General features: G+C 46.3%; 1 protein-coding gene across 4 annotated transcripts in view; it reads right to left on the reverse strand.

Annotated features, from left to right (window-relative positions):
* Window positions 1-232: 232 nt before the first annotated feature.
* Window positions 233-22,272, reverse strand: part of GRAMD1A (GRAM domain containing 1A) — a 50,981-nt gene continuing 28,941 nt past the window's right edge. For all 4 annotated transcript variants that reach the window (XM_061598004.1, XM_061598003.1, XM_061598005.1 and 1 more), the window contains 15 exons: window positions 22,092-22,195; window positions 21,889-21,984; window positions 18,081-18,161; window positions 17,520-17,635; window positions 16,755-16,908; window positions 14,084-14,279; window positions 13,051-13,194; window positions 12,465-12,583; window positions 11,523-11,665; window positions 10,117-10,220; window positions 9,339-9,524; window positions 9,114-9,201; window positions 4,581-4,688; window positions 3,081-3,201; window positions 233-1,963 (listed from right to left, as the gene is read on the reverse strand). In XM_061598004.1, the coding sequence (XP_061453988.1) occupies window positions 1,895-1,963; window positions 3,081-3,201; window positions 4,581-4,688; window positions 9,114-9,201; window positions 9,339-9,524; window positions 10,117-10,220; window positions 11,523-11,665; window positions 12,465-12,583; window positions 13,051-13,194; window positions 14,084-14,279; window positions 16,755-16,908; window positions 17,520-17,635; window positions 18,081-18,161; window positions 21,889-21,984; window positions 22,092-22,195 (1,829 nt within the window). In that variant the 3' untranslated portion in view covers window positions 233-1,894. The remainder of the gene's footprint in view (window positions 1,964-3,080; window positions 3,202-4,580; window positions 4,689-9,113; window positions 9,202-9,338; window positions 9,525-10,116; window positions 10,221-11,522; window positions 11,666-12,464; window positions 12,584-13,050; window positions 13,195-14,083; window positions 14,280-16,754; window positions 16,909-17,519; window positions 17,636-18,080; window positions 18,162-21,888; window positions 21,985-22,091; window positions 22,196-22,272) is intronic.

Raw genomic sequence — 22,272 nt, forward strand, 5'->3', positions numbered from 1 at the left:
TATCAGGAGGATGGAGATGGGGCTAGCAAAAATCTATAAACTCGCTACAGCACATCAGGTCCAGCCCAGCCCTCTGAAACTTGGACCACCTGGTCACCTGCAAAATCATGTCAGGATCTGGATCACTCAGTCTCTCCTACTGACACTCTGGGGGAAGGGAAGAGGATCCAATGTGGAAGATTATACATTTTTAAAACACACCCTCCCCATACATACAAAGAAATGCAGAAACTCCGATCCACGGTCTTTATTCCGCTCCTTAATAAATAAGCTCCAGCACCTCAAAGGAACCTTGAACACAAAGGAACGTTAACACTGAACACAGCTACAAAACTGGGGGAATCCCCCAACCCCAACACTGGTGGGAGGGGGGAGAGAAGAGGGGGGTCAAAAACCTAGACCTCCAGAGCTCTTGGGAGGGTGGGAGAGAGAACACAGGGCTGGCAGACACACACCCCTCCCCAGGAGGGGGCAGATTTCAAGATTAGAGACCCCCCTCAAGGGCACATGGGGGTCCAGACTGGCAGTGAAACTCCATTTTAAAGTAATAGTATAACTAAGCTGTGGTAAGGCCCATTTGTTGCCTGGGAGATTGGCCTAGGAGGAATGAGGCAAAGGAGCCCTGGAGTTGAAGAATGGTGCTATCTACATGGGACAAAACAACAAACCAGGAGCCCTGACTACCAGTCACCATTCTGCACTCATCCAGATGACCATCTCCCAAATGCTTCGTTCGGCATTTTTGTTGTGGTAAACACAGCAGAAACCTCCAGAAGTCAGGTACCTTTCTGTCTGGACTGGGATAAGCCCACCAACACAGGATGGAAATGCAGAGGCTGGCGTCAATGGAATGACCGGTGGGTTTAACCTCCAGACGACAGAGGCACCTCAGTTGCTTCCCTGTCTGGCTCACTTGCCTGGACATGCTGTCAAGCCAGGGATGGGGAAACCTGCGGTTCTCCGGATGTTGTTGGACTCCACCCGTCAGCCCTAGCCAGCATGGCAAACAGTCAGGGAGCATGGGATTTGGAGTCCAGCAACATCTGGAGGGCCGCAGTTTTCCCCACCCCTGCTTTAAGCTAACTCCCACATGGGCGATAAGTGCAGAACTCACAGGGCCTTAGCAGCACTCTCTGACTTTTGAAAGTCGGATATATGGCAATGTAATATTAAGGGCCACGCCTGCCCTTTCCCCCCTTTTGTCAGAGGTAACACTGTTGAGAAGATCCCTTTAAATAAAACAATCAGGCTCACCAAAGGATGGGAACAGTAGGAAGGAATTCACTGGAGACTCAGGTTTCCCTTCACCCAACAAGTCACACATTAGTAGTGTGTATGTGAGCGAAAAAGGAATCACAGAGCCAGGTCCTTGTTGCCGTCAACGTGGAGGGGATATGGGTCATTACTGTCCCAGCTGTCTCAAGACACAAGGCAAACATAAGCACCAGAGTCCATCCTCTTAAATCTTCCTATCCTCCCACCACACACACTCTTGAACAACAGCTGGAAAGAAACCAAGGGTGCTGGAGTAGCAGAAGTCAACAGCTCTCTGGGGTCCTGTGAGGAATATAAATAGCACTTAAAGGGGGAGGGGGATAAAGCAAAGTCACTGCAGAGACCCTCAGAGAGAAAAAGAGAAGAGGAAGATGCTCCAGGCAAAAGATCCCTGAAGCAGGAAAGTAGTGGTGGTGATGAAATCCATCACTGGCACTCTTGAGGCTAAGGTCCAGCTGATGAGCATGGGGAGGAGTGTGGTGTCATCTCCTCTCTCACACACACACACACATACAGCCATGGGATGTGGGTGCCATGATCCAGCAGCAGCTTCTGAGGCAGGTCCAGAATCGTCTCCTCAAACCCAGCAACACCCTCAGGAGAGGGAGTTGTCATGGTTTCACTCTGGCTCCAACGGGGGTTCGGCCACCGTGATGCCCTGGTGCAGCTTCTCAAGGGAGATTTTCATCTGGTGGAAAGAGGACAATGTTATTCTTCAGAAGGCAGAGAGTAAGGAGCTGTCATGACTAGCAACAAGGCCTGGGAGTGGTTTGCTCTAAGAGCCAAACTAGAGTTCAAAGGGCCTGTGATACCTGTATGTTTTCTCCTCCTCTCCTTTGGCTGTGAAGCAAACAACAGCTCGGAGAGACAGATTTCAGTTGGGGAAATGGCATGGTGGGAAATATGTTTTTAAAGTTACTGTTATCATTGTTGTTGTTTTTAAACACCTCTCACAGCACTGTGATTCAAATCCTCCCCACCCTTCACGCCACATTTGCTTTTTAGAGGGAGTAGAGAACATAAGCGATCCTATTCATGCGTCACACCTTAGTTTGGCACTAAGACATCACTGCACCAGTACAAGGGGGTGGGGTACCTGGGTCTCTCTCTCTGACTAACCTACATCACGGTTGTTGTGAAGATCAAAGACGGGCATGTATACCAGTCTGAACTCATTAGAACTCTTCAGACAAAGGGTGGTCTAAATGTGTACTAAGTAAAATATTCCTAAATACATATTCATAAACAAATGTAAAACAAATAAATATTTAATAAGTAACATCATAATAAATATCTGACCCCAGATATCAAAGCCAAGTTCATTTTTGGAAACATGGAAACCTTTTTTCCTAGCAGCACAGCTGTCCTTTTGTATGAAAAAAAAGTAGATCTTGACCTCTGGTACCTATGGAGATTTAGAAAAAGGAATCCCAGAAGCAACAGTCCTCTGTTTGCCCTGAAAGGGACAATCCTTTGCTCATACTCCAAACAGAAGTGTGTGCAAAAGATCAGTGTTTTCCACACATTCTAAGTAAGAATGCACAGAACATCTTCACTGCCAATTTTCCAGGGCCTCAAATCTTACCCAGGGCAGGAGAAGGGGAGATGGTAGTACAGAAGCTAAAAGCATCCATTTGCCACATTAAGAGGTGACTAGAACTGAACATGGCAGCAACTTCCATGGAAAAATAATGCTATTCCCATCAATTTTCACTGGGGAGGGCCTCCTCAAATCAAACAGGGGTGTTCACATTTGCTAGTGCCCCTGTTCCATTCCTCACAAAATCCCAAACCACAAGCATCACCTCATCTAGAAGCTCCACTGAGGCCTTGAGGATCTGTTTCCACTTCTGCACCTCCACACTGTGGAACCGCTTCTGCAGTTCAAGGATCTCAGCCCATTCGGATGCTGTCTGTGGAAGCTTTCTGCCAGGGTGAAGAGAGAGAGTACTATTAGCTGTGGTTGACAGGGAAATATCTTCTATGTCCCCCTCATCTCCACACCCTGTACTTCCCAGGCTGCTACCAACCATTTCTTCTGTCCTACTGGTGCCCTCGGGCAGTCCGGTGTTGAAGTGGATTTGCATCCCAGAATCCACTGCTGCAGCACCTAACATCGGCTGTCCATTGATGCCTGCTGTTTGATGTTCAGCATTTGACATTACTATCTGATAACCTGTATTATGAGAGTCTGTCTCTGAGGTGAGGTATGGCATAGTCTGTGTTTCCATGTGGAAACCAAAACTCAAGCATTCAAATGCTCACCTTACAAAGTGTTTTTCAGAAGTGATACAAAGAATGCCTTTTAATCTCCAGTGCATCACTGCTTAACATTGCTAATGTTACATATGTAAAATACGGAGAATCCATTTAAAAACGTACATTCTGAGTAGCATGGCTCTTTCATTTGACACAGAGGCAGATCTGGATTTACCATCAAGAATGCACTCAAAAGGGGGCTCCTGCCAATTATGACTCCCTTATGGATGTACCTGGATTATAATAAATGTATTTTCAAAACATGGTTGTTGTTTATTATATCTTATTCCCTTATTTGATTAATATCCTGCTCTTCAACAGATTCCTAAGTTTAAAATACAATAAAAACAAATGCCTTGTTTACTTTTTTTCCTTTAAATATCTTAGGTTTGCACCTTAAAATGTGATAGCAGCAGTGGCTCTGATATGGATTACAGGTGAGACAAGCTTAAAATACTTTTTGTGTATGTGTCACATTTTTAAATGTCCAATATCTACCTAGAGCAGGAATGGGGAGTCTATGGCCCTCAAGATGCTGCTGGACAACTCCCATCATCCCTGACTGGGACTGGTGGTAGTTGGAGTCCAACAAGACCTGGAAGTCCCTATCCCTGACCTAGGGAACTCTCTAAGCGCGGCTTCTTTTAAAGACGGTTCAGAAGCTATCATTGGTCCTGAATGTGCCCATCACAATGCTGGTGAGAGCAAGGTAATCAGCTCATATTACATCACTCCTCTATTAATATAATAGCACTGGTTACCAATCTATTTCCAGGCAAGATGTAAATGTATGAGTCAATCAAATAAATAAATAAAATAGCATATCCAGATTAAACCATCAAGCAAGCCACCCCAGAAACTGATTTTTAAAACCCTCCAATCAAGGGGTGGGGGCTGCTCTCCTGTCCATGCCATTTCAGACTGTTAACATTTTTAATTTTAACAAAATACGGAGTCCAACATCCACATTTCTGATTATAAAAGAAGGAAATAAAATATTACATTTTTGCACTTCTCTCCCCCCTCCCACTTTCCTGCTTTCTCACCCATTGGAGAGTGCATACGCCTGCCAGGATTCAAAGGTGCGGGCTGTGTGCTCCAGAGACCAGAGCCTGTAGAACAGCATCATGTTCAAGATGACCAGAACCACAAGGCTAGGAAGAGAGAGACAGAGACATGGCTTGGAAATAGACAAGACCACTTGGGCCTAGCTCTCACTTCAGACTATAGGTGATGGGCTTACAGGGCTGATGGCTCCTATATAAAATAGCAATGTAGCATGTCAAAGAGAAGGATTATCAACCAGCTTCTCCCTGACATGCTTTTTTTCTACATGGAGGGACCTACCTACCTACCTACCTATCTATCTATCTGTATCATATCATATTATATGACAGTATCCAGCTAATTAATTCCACTAGCACAAGCGCTCCTGACTGTGCAATGTAACTTCCCCTTCCTCTTCTCTCTCCACATACCTCCTAAATCTGTTCTTGGGGTTCCCCCAACCCTCCAGATTTGGGGAGGATACACAGTGACACATGGGAAAGGAGAGGGAGGGGAAGTTCCAGTGCGCAAACAGAAATCCTTCTGTTTACAGCACTACTTCATTGGATACCGCCATATATATGCCAACACGGTGCCCTCCAGATGTCATTGGACTGCAACTCCCATCAGTCCCAGCCAGAATGGCCAGTGGCAGTTGCAGTCCAACAACTGTCTGGGGGGCACCATGTTGGCTACTCATGAACAGACAATCAGTCAGGTGACACACACACACACACCATCAGCCTTAAGTGGTACAGCTCAGATACAAGTTCACTATTTCATCAGAACTAGACCACAGATAACACTTCTGCCCTGTGGATCCCCCCTGCACAGCTTTATTTACTTATAAAGCACAGGGCAAAAGATGTTAGGAGAAAGGGGAAAGTCTGATCTCAGTACTGAAGAAGCTGCCTTATATCAGATCAGACTTTGTCCATCCAGCCTACTATAGTCTACTGACTGGCAAAGTCTCAAGCAGAGGTATTTCATATCACCTGCCCCTTTTAGCTGGCAATAGCAGGTATAGAGCCTGGAACCTTTACAAAGCACATGTGCTCTATCATGGAGCTAAAGTCCTTCTCCAACTTCCATACTCTCTGGAGCTGTTCATGTATGCGTTACCTGCTTCCTGACCCTTTTTACTGGATATGCTGGGAATTGAACCGGGGAACTTCTGCTTGCAAAGCCTGTGCTCAACCACTGAGCTATAGCTCCTCCCCAGCAGCTTCTGTCTTTTTGCATACAGAAGACCTGAGTTCAGGCCCTGCAATATTGCTCAGTTATATTTGGCTTTAGGAATGCACCACACTTTAGAGCTTCCCTCTCAGAATATTAAAAATCAAAGGCATGCATGCCTATTAGTACCCTCGGCACTGAATGGAAGACACCAACTATTGACATCTCTCTATGAAAGATCCGTAGCATGTAGCTCATTAGCACACAGTATTTACAGACAGTAAACAGCATTTCAAGATGTGGGGGAGAGTGATGGGGGAGACAGAGAATGAGTTTACACCATTCAGCTAAAGTGATAGCAAGCACCCTACCACCCCCTCTGTTGTTGGGAAACTGCCTGATGCAATGAGGAGACAATGATCTGCGATGACCCTTCCAGGTTAGCAGCTCCACAGGCGTTTAAGTGATCAAGTGGTGGCTGCAATGATAATATAAAAAAATGCATGGATCGTGTTGCAAATGCAATATGTGAACTCATCCTGAGCTGAAGGACAGAAATATATAGCAAGATTTGATCCATGTGTAGTTCATGATTTTGTACAAAATTTCATATCAGATGCAAAATTTAGTATGATTAAGACTAGAGATGTGAAAGCCCCAAAACCCCCAGTAAAATTCAGGGGGGGAAAGGGGTTTTCTGTTTTTTTCCAGCAGGGTCAATTTTTCAGGGAGGACTGAAATTTTTTGGGAGGAGAATGCGTTTTTTTTAATGATTTTTTCCAGTTATTTTCCAGGCCTTCACATCTTTAGCTGAGACTTGTCTGCCTGTTGTCTCTCTCTCTCTCTCCCTGTTTTTCTCTATTACATTCTCTCTCTCTCTCTCTCTCTATTTCTTTCATACGTTTCTAGCCCTCATGGCTCACAATTTAAGCCTTGAAAATGTGCTGGCAGTAGCAGGGGAAAAGTCAGAAGCCACAATGATGAGGGCAGAGAGGGGCTATGCAGGCCAAACTATGGAAACAATATGCAAATTTACACAATTTACCCAGAATAAGGAATTCAGGCTTCCTGGCTATGGAACTGTATTTTCTTTTTGCTTTGCTTTTAATTCAGAGGATGACCCTGAGTATGTGATGGCCGCTAAGGGAAATGGCAAGCAGAATAAGGAGAACATGGAGGATGACAGCAGCAGAATGATGACAAACAGGCTCAGGGACAGGGAACTAGAGGAGATGGTTGTGATGGCAAGGACTATGATGGCAGATGAAGAAGGCAAAGCCAGGCAGATAAGCTGCTTGTGATTGGCACTGAAGGAAAGGGAGAGGTGGAGGGACGTTATCTGCTAGGGTCCAAGACAACGGATGGCATCTGAGACAACAGCAGGTTCAGCGCAGGATGGAGTTTAGGTTAGGGGGACGGTCCAAAGGGCACCCAATGTGGAAGCAGTCGGGTGAGTGACAATTTGCATACGATACCTCACACAGATCCTGTGCGGAGGCAAAGGTGGAAGAAGGAAAGAAAGAGATGTGTGAAGCTTTGCTCATGCTTCCAGCCCAAAAAATAAAAACGGGGGAGGGGGGAACCAAGCAGATCCTGTGCTAACTCTCTCCCTTCCCAATATTCTCCATTCCAAAAGAAAGGCTGCTGCCCCTGTGTCTTTTTAACAGCAGCCCAACACACAGATGTGCAAACGGTTTTAAGGGCACAGGAAGCAGACTTCTACTAGAGGAAGATGATGTGTCCATCTAGCCCAGTATTGCCTGCTCTGACTGACAGCAGCTCTCCAGGGTCTCAGGTTTCCCATCTTCTTCATTCTGAACCTTTTAAGTAGAGGTGCTGGGGACTGAGCCTGGGACCTTCTGCATGCAAAGCATGTGCTCCACTCCCAAACTATGGTCCTTGCTCTACACAGTACAAAGGGATAAAGCGGGGGATGAACTTTCCCGTTCTGTGTCTCTAATTGTCACTCTGGAAGCACATGGTACAACGAACATGAGGCCACTGCCTTAAATAGCAACCGTAGGCTGCCTCCAATGCTAAACTCAGAGTAGACCCATTTAAATGAATGGACATGACTAACTTAAGTCTATTCACTTTCATGGGTCTACTCTGAGTAGAATTTAGTTCGATATAACCCTATATGTTTAGCCTCCTCCCCCCAATAACATCTAGGACAATATACCCATGTCCTGATGTCACAACATCCCATGTTCCACACATACATACATGTAAACACACACACAACCAGTGGCAGCCTATGATGTGGAGCAGAGGACAGTGAAACGCATAACCGTGTGACATCCAGATATGGTTGTCTTAGACGTAATGGAGGGTAGTCAGGAATTTAAACATGTTTTTTCTCTTTTTATTGGCAGCCATACTCGCAATGTACTGCGCAATTTCGCCCTTGGGCTATTGTGAACAGCAAAGGACGACCAGTTAAAACTAAAAAGGTGGTAAAAACAAGGAATAACAGGGTAGTCCCAGGCTCTTTAAATCGACCACTCTCCACTGCTCTTTGCTCTTACTCAGCCCTGAAAGATGGATAAAGAGCATCCTTCCTTCCAAGTGGGGCCTGCCAAATAGTGGTGCACTTAGGTAATTTTAGAGCAGGCGTGAGGGAACCTTTGGCCCTCCAGAAGTTGCTGAACTACAAATCCCACATGCCCCTGCAAGCATGGCTAACGGCCAAAGGTGATGAGAGTTGCAGTTCAGCAACATCTGGAGGGCCAAAGTTTCCATACACCGGTTTTAGAGACTCAGGACTTAAAAGAGTCTTATGTGCACCCACCCCTCTTACAGATGGGAATTATTACTTCATTTTACCACTGTTTCAAAATGTGGTAAACCAGCCCTGCCAAGTTTGGGGAATCCTCCTGTGCATTCTGCTGAGTAGGCCCTGGTCTTACCAGGTCTTACCCAAGCATGAGGCCAGCCAGGGTGGACACCCTCTGACTACTTAGTGAATTGGACTCTTCCTTAGCCTCCCAATTAGTCACATCTGCACAATACATTTAAAGCACTCTTATACCAACAATCATGGCTTCTCCCCCCCCAAGTGTTGGGATTTGTAGTTCTGTTAGGAGTCTTCTAACAGCTCTCAGCACCCTTAACAAATGACAGTTCCCAAGATTCTTGGGGGGAAGCCATGACTATTAAAGTGGTGTAAGAGTGCTTTAAATGTATGGTGTGCATGTGACCTGTGTAAAATTTCCCATGAGATAAGCCCCACCGAACACAGTGGGATTCACCTCTGAGTAAGCCTGCCTAGGACTGCACAAGCTCCCAACAACCCCCAAATTATCTCCAAAGTCCCCAACCCCCACTCCCATCTCCCAATCCAGCAGCATCCTTACACCAGGCTGATGATGAGGATCACAGTGGAGACAGTTTGGCCTTGGCCTTGCTCCGAGAGCTGCTCCGAGAGACGCGAGGTCAGGCTGCCTGCAGGACACGAGAAAGCTGGCAGGTCAGGGGGCTGCCGGAGGTATCACTCCCCATGTGTCCAGGAAGCCAACCCGGACTGGAAGGGAAGGGGGCAAGTTGGACTCCAGCCCCCCCTCCCACAAGAGAGGGCCTACCTGATGGGCGGATGGAGCGGGCTGCCCCATCACCATCAGGCAATGTGGGGAGTGGGGGCTCAACATGTGGGGCTCTCCAGCTCAGGGTGCGTTTCCGCCGACGCAGTCCAGACAGGAGCCCCCGTGGCTCTTTGCCGTGGCAGCTTTCTTCTATCAGGGCCTTCTCTGCTTGCACCAGCGCCAGCTCTGCGACAGCCAAGAGAGAGATGGACTCGCATGAGGATTGCTATTGCCATATAGAAACACCTTTCCCATGGAGGCTGGTCTATTAGAGCAAATGAGGGCACTGTCCCACCAACCTCAGCCAGCCCCCAGCTGCCTGCCTTCTTGCTTACAACCAGCCCAGGGGGTGGCACTGCCTGTGAGCTTCCTCCCCCTCCTTCATCTCAGTGTTGCCCTTGTAGAACTCTGCAGGGAGGACAATGGGGGACAAAAAAAGGATTCATTGGCTCTGCCTACCACTGGCTCTGGTTTCACCAATCATTGGCTCTGGCTCCGCCTACCATTGGCCTACCAGTCTTAATGGGCACCAACCACCACTGGTCTCTCCTCCAGAACATGCACACCCTTTCCCCATCCTGCATATTCCCACAGATAAAACAGTACAGGCCCAGAGCCATTGATACCAATGAATGCCACAATCCTTTCACTGGGAGATCTATGAACTCCACCGCCATAGGGCAGAGGAAGGAGGAATGCCAGCTCCTGAGCCTCTGACAGCCAACACTGCTCCATGGCAAGGGTGCTGCATAACAGCTCTGCCCCTTGCCTCACATACCCAAGTGCTGAAAGTATTCTTCAACACCACTCCAGGTGTTTTTTTCAATGAGCGTCTTCACTAGGTTCCACGGCTGTTTCCGGTACCGAATCTCAGAGGAGACTCTGAAACAGAGACAGATTGCACCGGGTAGGTCAAGGCCTCTCTGAGCTCTCCCAAGGGATTCTGGGAAAATGCTTCTCAGAGAAAACGCTTCAGTTTCTCTGCAAAGGACGGAAAGGCTTCACCACATGTTTGGCCTGGAATGAAGTGGGTTCCTAGGGCTTATTCAGACTTCCCTGTTTAAGTTTAATCTCATTCTGTTTCCTGTGCAGCTACAAGATCTGCAGTTCTGCATTGAGCTTTGACTTTTCCTCTACAGCTAAAAAAGTCCCTCTAGGCCAGACTAAGGTTGGAAGGAGGAAGGGATCTATGGTACAAAATGTTGATCTGCTGCTAGGGGCAAGGGGGGAGATCCACTAGTTTGTGGGTTATTAGCTCTGCTTGGCTTGGCTTCCCTCTCTCCACTGTAATGCATTTACTCTCTACACCCTTGCTTCTCCTTTGCACTGCAACGCTTACAGAGTGACCAATGGTGCTTAGTCAGCTGTCATGCGCTCCTCCTGCTTGGCTACCACTGCATTACCAAGCAGTCTCTGCAGTCTCAAAGTGGTTTAGAGCAAAACAAACAGCAGTGAAGGGCATTTTCTTCAACTGTGAGCAGGTGGCACTATTACCGTATATTCCGGCGTATAAGACGACTGGGCGTATAAGACGACCCCCCAACTTTTGAGAAGATTTTCCTGGGTTAAAAAGTCATCTTATACGCTGGAATATACGGTATTTCAGTTGTAAGGAACTCCTGATTAACTACGGTAATCCTAGGGGGGAGCCTAATAATGTAACAGGGAAAGAAACAGTGGTGGGGATGGGACATATATGCTACATGTAAGAAAATATTGTGGGAGGCTCTGATGACTGCTGTGGCCGAACAAGAGGGGAAAAATGCTTCTGATGAAGTAGACTCCTGACTACAAAATCTCACCTCATGGCTCTATGGAAATATTTAAGCAGAGGCTAGATGGCCATGGTGTAGCTGCAGTCCGCATCGCAGATCCTGGATTGAACAGGTTAGACTAGATGACCTCTAAAGTTCCTTCCAACTCTTATGATTGCATGGTTCTTAAGTTTTTATGGCAGGAACCTGTGTTGCTCCAGATGTCCCACCAGCCTCAGCCAGCATCTGGAGGACCAAAGGTTTCCCACCCCACCCCACCCCTCGTTTATAGTGTCACAGGATCCTCTGCTGGCTTTGTCTCAAGAGACTAACAGGGTTACATGCCAAGAGAAGAGTAAACCATGCCTCCTTCTTGACCAGCACTGTGCTGTTATAAGCAGTAGGGAGGACAAGGTGCAAGAACCAGTACCTGAGTCGAGCCTTGCTCTTGGCCATGGCAGTGATACAGTATCGTTGCACTGTGTAGAAGTAGTCCTGGTAGGGAATGCCCTGCGTGATCACTTCCGAGTCAACCACACAGCCCCCGCTCTTGGAACTGGCACGGAACAGAGTCTGACCGTCGAGCAAATAGGAGAAGAGTGAAAGAGAGAAGTGTGAGTTCTGCACTCATGCACATGCACACAAATGCATGCCCCTGCACATTTTCCAGAAGGGCAGGCATGTTAACCTGTTGCAACAAAATTAACAAAGAGTCTCATGGCACCTTAAAAGCTAACAAACTGTATTATGGCATAAGCTTTCATGGACTAGAGTCCACTTCATATGCACACACACACACACTTCATCCATCCATCCATATATAGATATAGATTAGAGATAGATAGATAGACAGACAGATTAGTAAGCTGCAACATCAGAGGGGTTATATGCAAAAAGTAAAGACAGTGACAATTCCGTTCAAGCTAGAATCTATGCAAAATAAACCTGGCGACCCTTTGTGACAGTAGTGACAAGCAATAAAACAATCAGCTTGGCAAGGTGAGTTAATTAACAGCTGTATTGAGAAAGGAAACCATTCTCTCTATTCAGAACCAAAAGAACAGAGTTGAACTTTTTAATGAAGTGTAGTACAAACATAGGGCAAGCAGACCAGTCCCTACACAAAGATCATCACAAATCTGACATCAGAAATGTTCTCCGCCTTTTACTATAAAAATAAAAATGAATTAATAATATGCCAGCACTGCCTCTCTTCTTATGTCTACTAGACTGTTCAGTCAACAATTCTAAGGAAGCAGTTGGCCTCAAATGGTCCAATCGGATCACTATAAAATAAGGTGATATACCTGCCTCTCACCCCCTACCTTCTTCTTTAATAAAACAAAAACAAAATCCTTTTGCACATCCACACCTGGGTCTCCACTACAGCTGCAGCCTTGGGACCCAGTGGGTTGTTGATGGGGATGGTGTAGGTGATGACGCGGCTTTGGTGGCACTTGTTGTCGCCAGTCCACGAAGTCAGTGTCACATCTAGGGGAGAAAAGGGGACATACCAGGAGAAGCAACTCCTTGGTCATTGTGCTTTTGAAAACAACAGGGGAAAAGCAGTATGAGAAGGTTTTTAAATCAATATATAAATCCTGCTTTATATAATATGCAAATCGTGCTACATTTTAAAGAATTGTTGGCTGCGTGTTCTGCCTTCTCAGGGTATGGCAATGGTTCTCAAAGAGTCCCAGCCCTATTTAAGGATGCCAGGGACTGAACCTGCAGCCTTCTCCATGCAAAGCAGGTGCTCTCCACCTCTGAGCTCTGACGCTTCCTCCTGTAAATTGGGACTGGAGTGAAAAGGCAATGCATCACGTGTCGCAAAATGGATTTAAGTCCAAGCTATGCAGACTGATAGAAATTGGCAGCGTCACTTTAAAACACTCATCTGAACCCTGCTCCTGAACTCCAGGGGAGGATGTGGTTTGGGGGTCCCCACTTCTCCTTACCTGTGAACTTGCGCTGGTCCAAAAAGTTGTGTATGAATTGGGAGTCACTGAAGAGCATCTGCTGCAGCCTTTCAGCTCCAACGTGATAAACGGTGTTAATGAGCAACCGCCCAGGCAGGTCAGAAAAGAAAGCATCCACCTCAGCTTGAGAAGGAGAAAAGACAGCTGATTCAAGCACATCATATCTAGATTCCAGTCCAAGCAGGGCCATTGCTAGGTACTTAAAAGACTCAATGCACAGTCCCATGTAACTCTTTCCCACCCATATGATTTTGCATTCTCCTGTCTTCTTTAATATATTCAGTTTCACCCCTTTATTTTATATCTGTCTAAACAAAGTCAGTAAGTTGGGGGGGGGAAATGGCTGTGATGACACATTTACAATATCTAAATTTGCGCATGCAGAAAATTAGAAGGAATTTTTTTTAAAAAAAACCTCAAGACACCAGCCCATGGCACAAATTTGCATAAATTTTGCATATGCTAATTTACACATACTGGGTACAAATTGAGGTCTCTGAGCAAATTAAGATGGCTGGTTGCAGCCTTAATAGCATGCCCAGCAGCCCTGGGCTGCTGTAAGCAATACCGCAAAGGTGAAAATGTGAAAATACTCCCTTTGTTTTTAACTTCACAAAAGGGAGGAACGGGACAGGCGATCTGGGACCCAGTGCAAAAGACACGGGGCTTCCAGATGGGCAGCTTCTAACACGATTCAATAATTACTCTTCTGATGCAGAAACTCCATGAGGAATTGCAAAAGATTTTCCACATTGTGTGGTATATTGCACTTTGTGCATGAACATCCGGCTATGTTCTGTCCACATTAGTAGACACGGCATAGTCATGTGGGTCAGGAAGAGGAGGGAACAATTCACCTGAACAGCACCTAGGATGACAATGATTGGACAATGGCATTGTGTAGAGATGCTCTGTAAAAAGTGGGTGAATAAAGCATGGCAATTTCACACTTAACACCTAATGAGGACCCTCCTCGGTTCAATAGCTGCAGTGGGATGGGGTCTGCCCTCACCTTCATCTTGCGTGGAGGAAGAAGAATTGCTTATGTCTGTCAGGAGCTCCTCGCTGGGAAGTGGATCCCCCTCCAGAGGGGGCACTAGTGGCCCTTGTGGCAAATCATCTCTGGGAGGTTCTGTTGCTGAGGTCACTGTGTGACTGGAAGAGGCATCCACTTGGCTGTCAGTATTCTCATCTGGGTCCTCTGCCAGCTTGAGGGAAGCAAATGGGCACAGTTAGCAACACATTTAAGAGGAAAGGATTTGGGTGTTTTGCACTCTCAAATTTTGATGGCAGAAATTCCACAAATATTCTTCAGACGAGAACATTTGGCGAGTATTTGACATTCAGCATCAGCATTTGAAATCTGAAAAACTACCAGCTGATGTCTGACAGTAGTTTGATGGTTTCAATGCATTACAAGAGTGTCTGACAAACAACATGCAATGGAATTCAGTTCATTCTATGTATTTTATTTATCCAGTTCTTCCTATCTCCCACCTTCTTTTCCTGATGTATTGTCTGACTAAGAGCTCCAGCCTCTCTCTAAGCCCACCACCTGCTCACTAGGGTATGGCTCTATCCCAGTCTAGATCTTCTCCACCTCTTCCCTTCCCCTACTCCTAGGGGTTCAGGTCTCTGTATGGCTGCAAATATACCATGGATTGTGGAAACCTATACACTAATAGTGAACCCATTTCTCTGAGAACCTACTGGGAGGAAGGGCGGGATTATAAATCTAATGAATGAATAAATAAATAAATAGTTATGTCCCAAAAATGGTGCCATCCATGCACAGGTATCAGCCGCATGAGGAGTGGGGACCGAAAAACAGCCCAGTGTGGAATGAGCTTGCTCAGCTGCGACAGAATGATGGCTGGTGTTGGAGGGTAAGAAAATAGAAAGCCAAGAAGGAGGGAAAACAGAATGGAGTATCCTGGAAAAGGGCATGGCTGGCTAGCTTGGACCCTAAACAGGAGCACTCCACACTGTAACATTTTGTTGGAGTTCCACTTGCCTTCATCTAATAAAACTCCTCCTGTGGAGTCCTGACAATCTCTTTTCTTTAACTTAAAAGAAATATTTGTCATGATTGCTAAAGACTAACAGCTTTATTGTGGCACCTGATAAAACAGACTCTAACCTACGACACAATAAATCTGTTGTGTTTTAAGGTGCCACAGGACACTACAGTGTTTGCTATAATAGACTAACATAAGTACCTTCTCTGAAAACTTCTGATAACATATGGATTATTTTTCTAACAGGCTTAGAGCGTATCTAAACTGCAAACATATCTTATACCAGTATCAGTCTTATACCAGTGTTGCTCTCATGGTTTCACACAAAAGAATCCTGGGGATTGTAATTGGCAAGGCCACTGACAATTCTGTAGAAGAGATCCCTAATTCAGTTCCTTTTAAGTGGAGGGAATGAGAACTGAAGCAGATGAAGTCTGTAATTATAACACCTTATGTTGTCGGAATAACACCATTTTAGCAAGAACTGTTTAGATAAGTCAGCCTCATTTTGAGGGCCTCTGGATGTTATTCTTGGACATTTCCCAACTACATAGGGCTTGACTGAACAACAATTACAGATGCAAAGAGCCTTTTTGGCTGCAAAAAAAGCGATCTTGCAAAGCTGGGCATCTAAAAATACTCCAGATCTTCAAAAATGGATTGACAAATTCATCTGTTTTGGCAGCAAGAGAAAAAAATGGTTTTATTAAGTGAGAAAAAATCTATTCACCTGAATTAATTTGCACTCCTTTCCTAGACATGTTTTTATTTTAATTAGTGGGGAAACGTCCTACTCTTTTCCATCTGTCTCTTTCTTCACCTTTACTTGGTTTTCAGGTTTTCTCAAAGAACCCATTCATAACTGGTTGGCATACAGCGGAACCCTTGCATGTTTCAGAGGATACTAGGGCATATTCTAGAATGTTCTCTGCTGTTCCAGAGGATTAGAATCAATGGGTGGGAAATGCAGAGAACCAAATTTTGACTAAATGTTAGAAGAAATGTGCAAATGGTAAGAGCTTTTCAACAATGGAACAAAGTGCCTGGGGAAGTGGTGGGCTCTCCTTTGCTGGATGTATTAGACAAGAGGCTGTACAGCCATCTGTTAGGGATCCTGTAGTTGCATCCTGCATTTCAAATTCTGCAATGAGCAGGGGGTGGACTAGATGTTCTCCAAGATACCTTCCAATTCTAAAACTCTATGATTCCCACAAGCCATCACATTTGCCCCACAGAAATTGAATGTGTGTGAATATACCTAATGCTTCCCTACAACTGAACACTACAGGGAAAGATGGGAAATCATTGATGGACAAGCTGTCACTCAGGGAAACTTGTTGGCCATTACTGATCAAGGAGCCCCAGGTAACCCTTTGAACCCCAGGGATTTCCTGGAACACAGTCTGAGAATCATTGTTCCGCCCAGAATGTTCCTTTATCTCTAATTCTCTGTCTACAACATACAGTTGAAACAAAGCCATCTCTCCACAAAAAAACTCTCCCTAAACTAACAGTCCAGATGGGAGGGAGAAACTATGCAAAGCAAATAGTCTATGCAAAGCAACCTATTCTGCACGGTTTACTCCAGTTGCAGAACTTTGGCAGAATCTGGTAGATGACTTGCACAGACTTCAAACCCTTGTATCTGAGCCCCACCATCCTCACCGAGGTGGTCCCATCACTACTGCTGGCCAGTGAGTTGATGCTCTGGCTGGCGTCCCTTTTGTCCAGGAGGGGGCTGGTATCCAGCTTGAGGTCTGTGCTGCAACGGGAAGTCAAGTCGCTCAGGTCAATGACGTCCCCTGTCTCTTTGGGGCTTCTGTTGGAAACAAGAGGCAGGGCAACATCAAGACAAGGAGGAGGAAGGGTTGAAACAGAAGCCCTGGGCGAGCAAGGCATGCACACACACCAACCTTTTCTATTGGCTACAACAGAATGCTCCTTTCAAGCCAGTTATCAGGGATGATGGGAGTTGTAGTCCAGCAACATCTGGAGAGTCACAAGCTCCCGACCCCTATAGCACAGTGTGGGAATGCTCTCTCCTGCACACACAATTTTCTTTTTTTGGGGGGGGGGAATGGGAGAGACTTTCCCTTACATGTAAAAAATGTGAGCAACACTTAGACCACACCTTGATTCAAATTTGGTAGGGCTTCCTGGAGTGGGGAGGGGGTGAGATAAAATTGCTGTGCCAGCTGCCTCAAGACCCTAGCATCACCAGATAAGAAGTTCTGAGGAAATAGAACTGGGAAAAGGATAGTTGCCTGAGCTGCTGTACAGCCAGTATTGGACTAGAAGCTCCCATTGGCCAGATTCAGTAGAATGCAGCCCTGTATCTTATCCTATCTCCCTTGGCATCCTTATAGTCACATTACATGTCTCAGTAAAGACAGGGGAGACTATGGCATTCACAGGGCAGTGTATGCTCACCCCAAACCATTGATCTCATCGATGGGAGAGACGTAATCATCATCCTCGCTGGTGAGGCCAAGTTCAGAGCCATAGCATTGGTGGACAATGTGCCAGAGCTCTTGAGGGGACAAAGTCTGGGAGGAGAACATGGCATTAGACAAAAGCAGAGAAAAGCACTGCGGCTCAAAAGCTGGAATGAGCAGTGCAAAATCAGTTCAGACTCATTTGTTTAGCCCTGACACAGAAACATAAAATACACACACAAACTGTACCCAGATACACACATGTAAGCATGCGTATGCACACGCATGCACACACACACACACAAGTGTGCACACACACAAAACCACTCTAGAACCCAACACTGAACAACTGGTTCCTCTTTTCAAAAACATGGCACAGGCTTCAGATAAATAAGTAGCTAAATAGCTAGATAGAAACCTCAAGATCAAGAACCAGTGAAAACTCCTGAAAAATAACAAGGTCTGGACCCATAACCTGAGCTCACAAATCTTAGATTGCTTCTGACTTCTAAATCTCATGAGATTTAGGAGGCAGGAGCAATATGTCCACTCCTACCTTATCCAGGAGCGTATTCTGCCAGAGGCGGAAGATCAGCATGAAGCAGCGGTCACGGGCGCCAAATGATGTGAAGAAATGCTGAGAATGGCAAGTGAGTAGACAGCATAAGCCTCGCCTTAAGTTTATTATGTTATTATAATAAGCATTAATTGTTTCTACCTATAGATTAGGTCATTTCTAAAGCTGTGATTCCACAGCAGGTGTGGAGAACCTGTGACCCTCCAGATTTTTTGGACTCCAACTCCCAACATCCCTGACCACTGGCTATGCTGCCTGCAGTCTGAAATGCTACACTCCACGTCCCCTCCAAGATTCTACCATTCCATTCTGCTGCATGTGTAGACCAAGCATGCTCCTGGCATCCAAGGAAGGGAGCATTTGAGAGGTCTAGTGCAGCAATTTGATTTCCCATGGCTGCAGTCTTAGGCTCCCAAACTCTCTCTCTGGACTCTACCAGAGTCTTTCAAAGCCTACATTAGAATCAGAGCTCAGTGGCTGAGCATACGCTTTGCATCCAGACAGTCCCATATTCAACCCCTGCAATCTCCAATTAAAAGGATCAGGTATCAGGCAATGTGAAAGAGCCTTTTCTGCCTGAGATGTTGGGGCCAGTCACAGCAGACAATACCAGGCTAGATGAACAAATAGTCTGATATAAGGCAGCTTCCTATGCGCCCACTTGCTTGCTGGGGAACCTCTGGCCTGTAGCCCTAATTAGGCCTGGCGCAGGTGCCAATTTAGCCCGTGAGTCCATTTCTCCAAAACCATGGCCACCTGTGCCTCAGCTGATGTCATATGTGATGCAAGGTCTGTGGCGGATAGAGACGTGGCTGCAAATGCATGATCAAGAACCTTAAAGTGCACTCCTGATTGTGCATTGGAGAGGCAGGCTTGCTGTCCCCCCAATCAACTGAGCAAGCCTGCTGGGATCGGCTGTGCTATAATTTCCCATGGGGAACCCCGTAGTGCAGCCAACCCCTGCCAAAGCAGGGCTTCAAGCCCAGGAGACAGACTGCACTACTGGGTTCCTTGTGGGGAACTCAATGATGCAGCCAATCCCTGCAGAAAGGAGGGCTTGAAATCACTGCCTATCAGCTGATGAATTCAAACTTTGCTTTGCTTGGATTTTCCTTTGTAGCATAGCTTGCCATGCTGCTACAAGGAATAACGGGTCATCGTGACACCAGGTGATCGACAGGTCACAGGGCCCTGCCCACCTGTCAAAATGCTCAGGCTCAGTGGCTGGATCCAGTTCCCCACTCCTGATCTAGCAGCTATATGTGCTCCTTTGCCAAAGTCTCAATCTCATCTCAATGGCCTCTGTTATTCAGGTTTATCCTCCTACTAGCCACACTCTGGACTAATTAAACTGCAATGACTACAGCTTGCCAGCTGGCTATCAGCAATTACTAATGACAACTGGAATCCTGACATCCACAAAATGCATGAAGTGAATGAGATTGCAAGGGGGGGTGGAGAGTCTATCTTTAACTTCCCTTGCTGCAAGTACAACCTGAGTGATTAAATACTATGAAGGGATAACTAGCTCACGTCAACTGATTTTGAGGAGCATGTCACCTAGAGGCACAGGTCACACCCAATTCTTGTCTGTACTGAGAGTCACCTGATGTTCTTTCTCTTTTGTGGGGCACTGCACCTCTCACTGGGGCAACATATCAGAGGTGGTGAAGGTAGGAGATGCCTAGAAAGATAAAAAGCCACACCCTCTGCAGAGATAAAGCTCTGCAGAGCACAGTCAGTCCAGACACTGATGAACTTTAGCTGAAGAGTGCGGTGAGGTGAACAGGAACAAGGGGCGGGGTGCAAATCAGCAACTGTGGGCCAGAGGAGAGGCATAGGGCAAAGCTCACTTGTTCATCTTTGTCCCAAACTGTGAGTTTGTTTTGAACAGAAAGAGGCAAAGAGCAGAACATAGAGGCTATTCTCTTGTAGCCTGTGCCCTTGTGCTTTTCTGTTTGCTGGGACACAAAGATAAAAAGAGAACACAAAGATATGATTAGGATCATATTTACTGAGATGATATTCATACCGAGAATGGTGGTGCCAGCCGCTAGCAGGCAGGGAGGAAGAGGAGGAGAAAGAAGAAGACAAGGACAGGACACTTCCTAACTGTTCCCTTCACCTTCAGGCACCAAGTTTTTCCTAGCACCACCTCATTTGTGCACTCATGCACAGCTTCAAAACAGCCATTGTATCTCAGTAATATTAGGAAGAACACTGTGACCAATACTGTGAAAAGCGAGACAGAATTATCACACAAAGGACAGGGAGCAGAACATGAACTAGTACAGGGGTGGGAACATAGCTCAGAGGTAAGCCACATAATTTGCATACAAAAGATGCCAGGTTCAACCAGATCTTTATCTCCCTGACCACTCTAGGTAGATGGGTCCACCCTCCTGTCAAAGTTGATTCATGGGGAGGGGAAGGGAGGGGGGTCTGCTTTGCACCAAGCAGGACTGAACTCTCTGTTTACCACCTGATGAGTGGGGGGGTTGGTTCTGCTTTCTGCAGGGGTCTCCTTCACTCAGTGACATCAGCTGATTGACAGGTGGGCGTGGTTTGGGGGAAATGGCCTTGTAGGCTAAATTGGACCCCTTGGCTGGCCAAGATTGGCCCACGGGCCAGAGGTCCCCCAACCCGAGTTAGAAGGATCGTGGGAAAAGACCTCTCTGTGCCTGAGACCTTGGAGAGTTGCAGTCAGTCACAACAGGCAATATTAAACTAAATGGACAAGTAGTCTGGCCTGGTATAAAGCAGCTTCCTATGTGTGTGACCTATTTTTCTTTTATTTTTTGAAACTAGAAATCATACAGTATTTTCTACTGGGTCAGGTTCAAGGTTCTTGTGTTGTTAATTCAGAAAGCCCTAAACAACTTGGGCCCAAAAGTACCTTAAAGACCACCTGACCCCTTATCCTACACCTCAATCACTGAGATCTTTTGATGGGGCACTTCTGGTGGTTCCCTGCACCCCTGAGGGTCAGTTGGCCTTTGCTAGGGACTCAGCCTTTAGTGAGGCACGCCCTGCCCTGTGGAACTCCCTGCCAGTAGAAGCTTGGCAGGAATCACCCCTGCCTATTTTTAGATGTCTCCTTAAAATTGTGTTATTCAGACAGGCCTTTGAAATGTGAACTTCTTCTTCCTAACCATTATTGATCTTATTGATATCTTTTCTGATCTTATTGTGATTTTGGATGTTGTATACTGTCTTGCTGTATTTTTATGGAAGTGTGGTCTATAAGTGTTTAAATAACATAATAATAATATAACATAATAGCATGCTATAACATGTACAAAGCAAACATGTTACAGCATAAGAAACCTGTACCCAGCAATCCCAGAGACTTGCACTCTTAAGAGAAACACCCCACTAGATCAGACTGAGGTTCACCTAGTCCAGAGCTCTGCAAAAATCCCAGTAAAGCAGGTGCAACCTGGTCTTCCAGAATTGGCCACTCTACCTTCCCTACTGGCACCACAGGGAAGAAAGTTGCTGGACTTGAAGGACCTTTGGTCTGACCCAGCAGGTTTTTTCGTATGTCCTTAATGGAGAACCACAGGTTCCTCAGCTCTGCTCTAAAACAGCCTTCCCAAACTGTTGCTGGACTACAGTTCCCACCACTCCTGACCACTGGCTGGGGCTGATGGGTGTTGCAGTACAACAACATCTGGGAACACAGAGGTTGGGAAAGGCTGTTCCAGAATGTAGTTGTTCCAGGGACTCTTTGGAATCCCAATGTGCACAACACAGAGGTCAGCCAAGAAGGCACCCGTTAACTCACCTTCTCAGTCTCTGTGCAGATCTGAATTGCGTTGGGGATCAGCTTGGCTGTCTTCTCTTTCCTGATGCATTTCACCTCCTTGAGTTGGATGGAGATCTATTGACAGATGACACACAATAGGATCAGCAGCCACTGGGGGAAGGCGAAAAGGCTTGCCTATATATCCTGAACCTTTCCCCGGGCTACCTTGCCAAGACGCTCACCGTGGTCTCCCATCGGAAGATGTTGCTGTAAAAGCAGATCCAGTTCTCCGACAGGTAGAGCCGCCCTTGAAGCAAGATGTCGCGCTGCAACGCACAGGAGTAATCTGAGGAGAGGGGACATGTCAGCAGCTGAAAGCAAGGAGCTGGGTGCAGGTTGAGACATGGGATGGGGTGAGGAACA

This window comes from Rhineura floridana, chromosome 15 (assembly GCF_030035675.1).
Source record: "Rhineura floridana isolate rRhiFlo1 chromosome 15, rRhiFlo1.hap2, whole genome shotgun sequence".
Classification (NCBI taxonomy): Eukaryota; Metazoa; Chordata; class Lepidosauria; order Squamata; family Rhineuridae; genus Rhineura; species Rhineura floridana.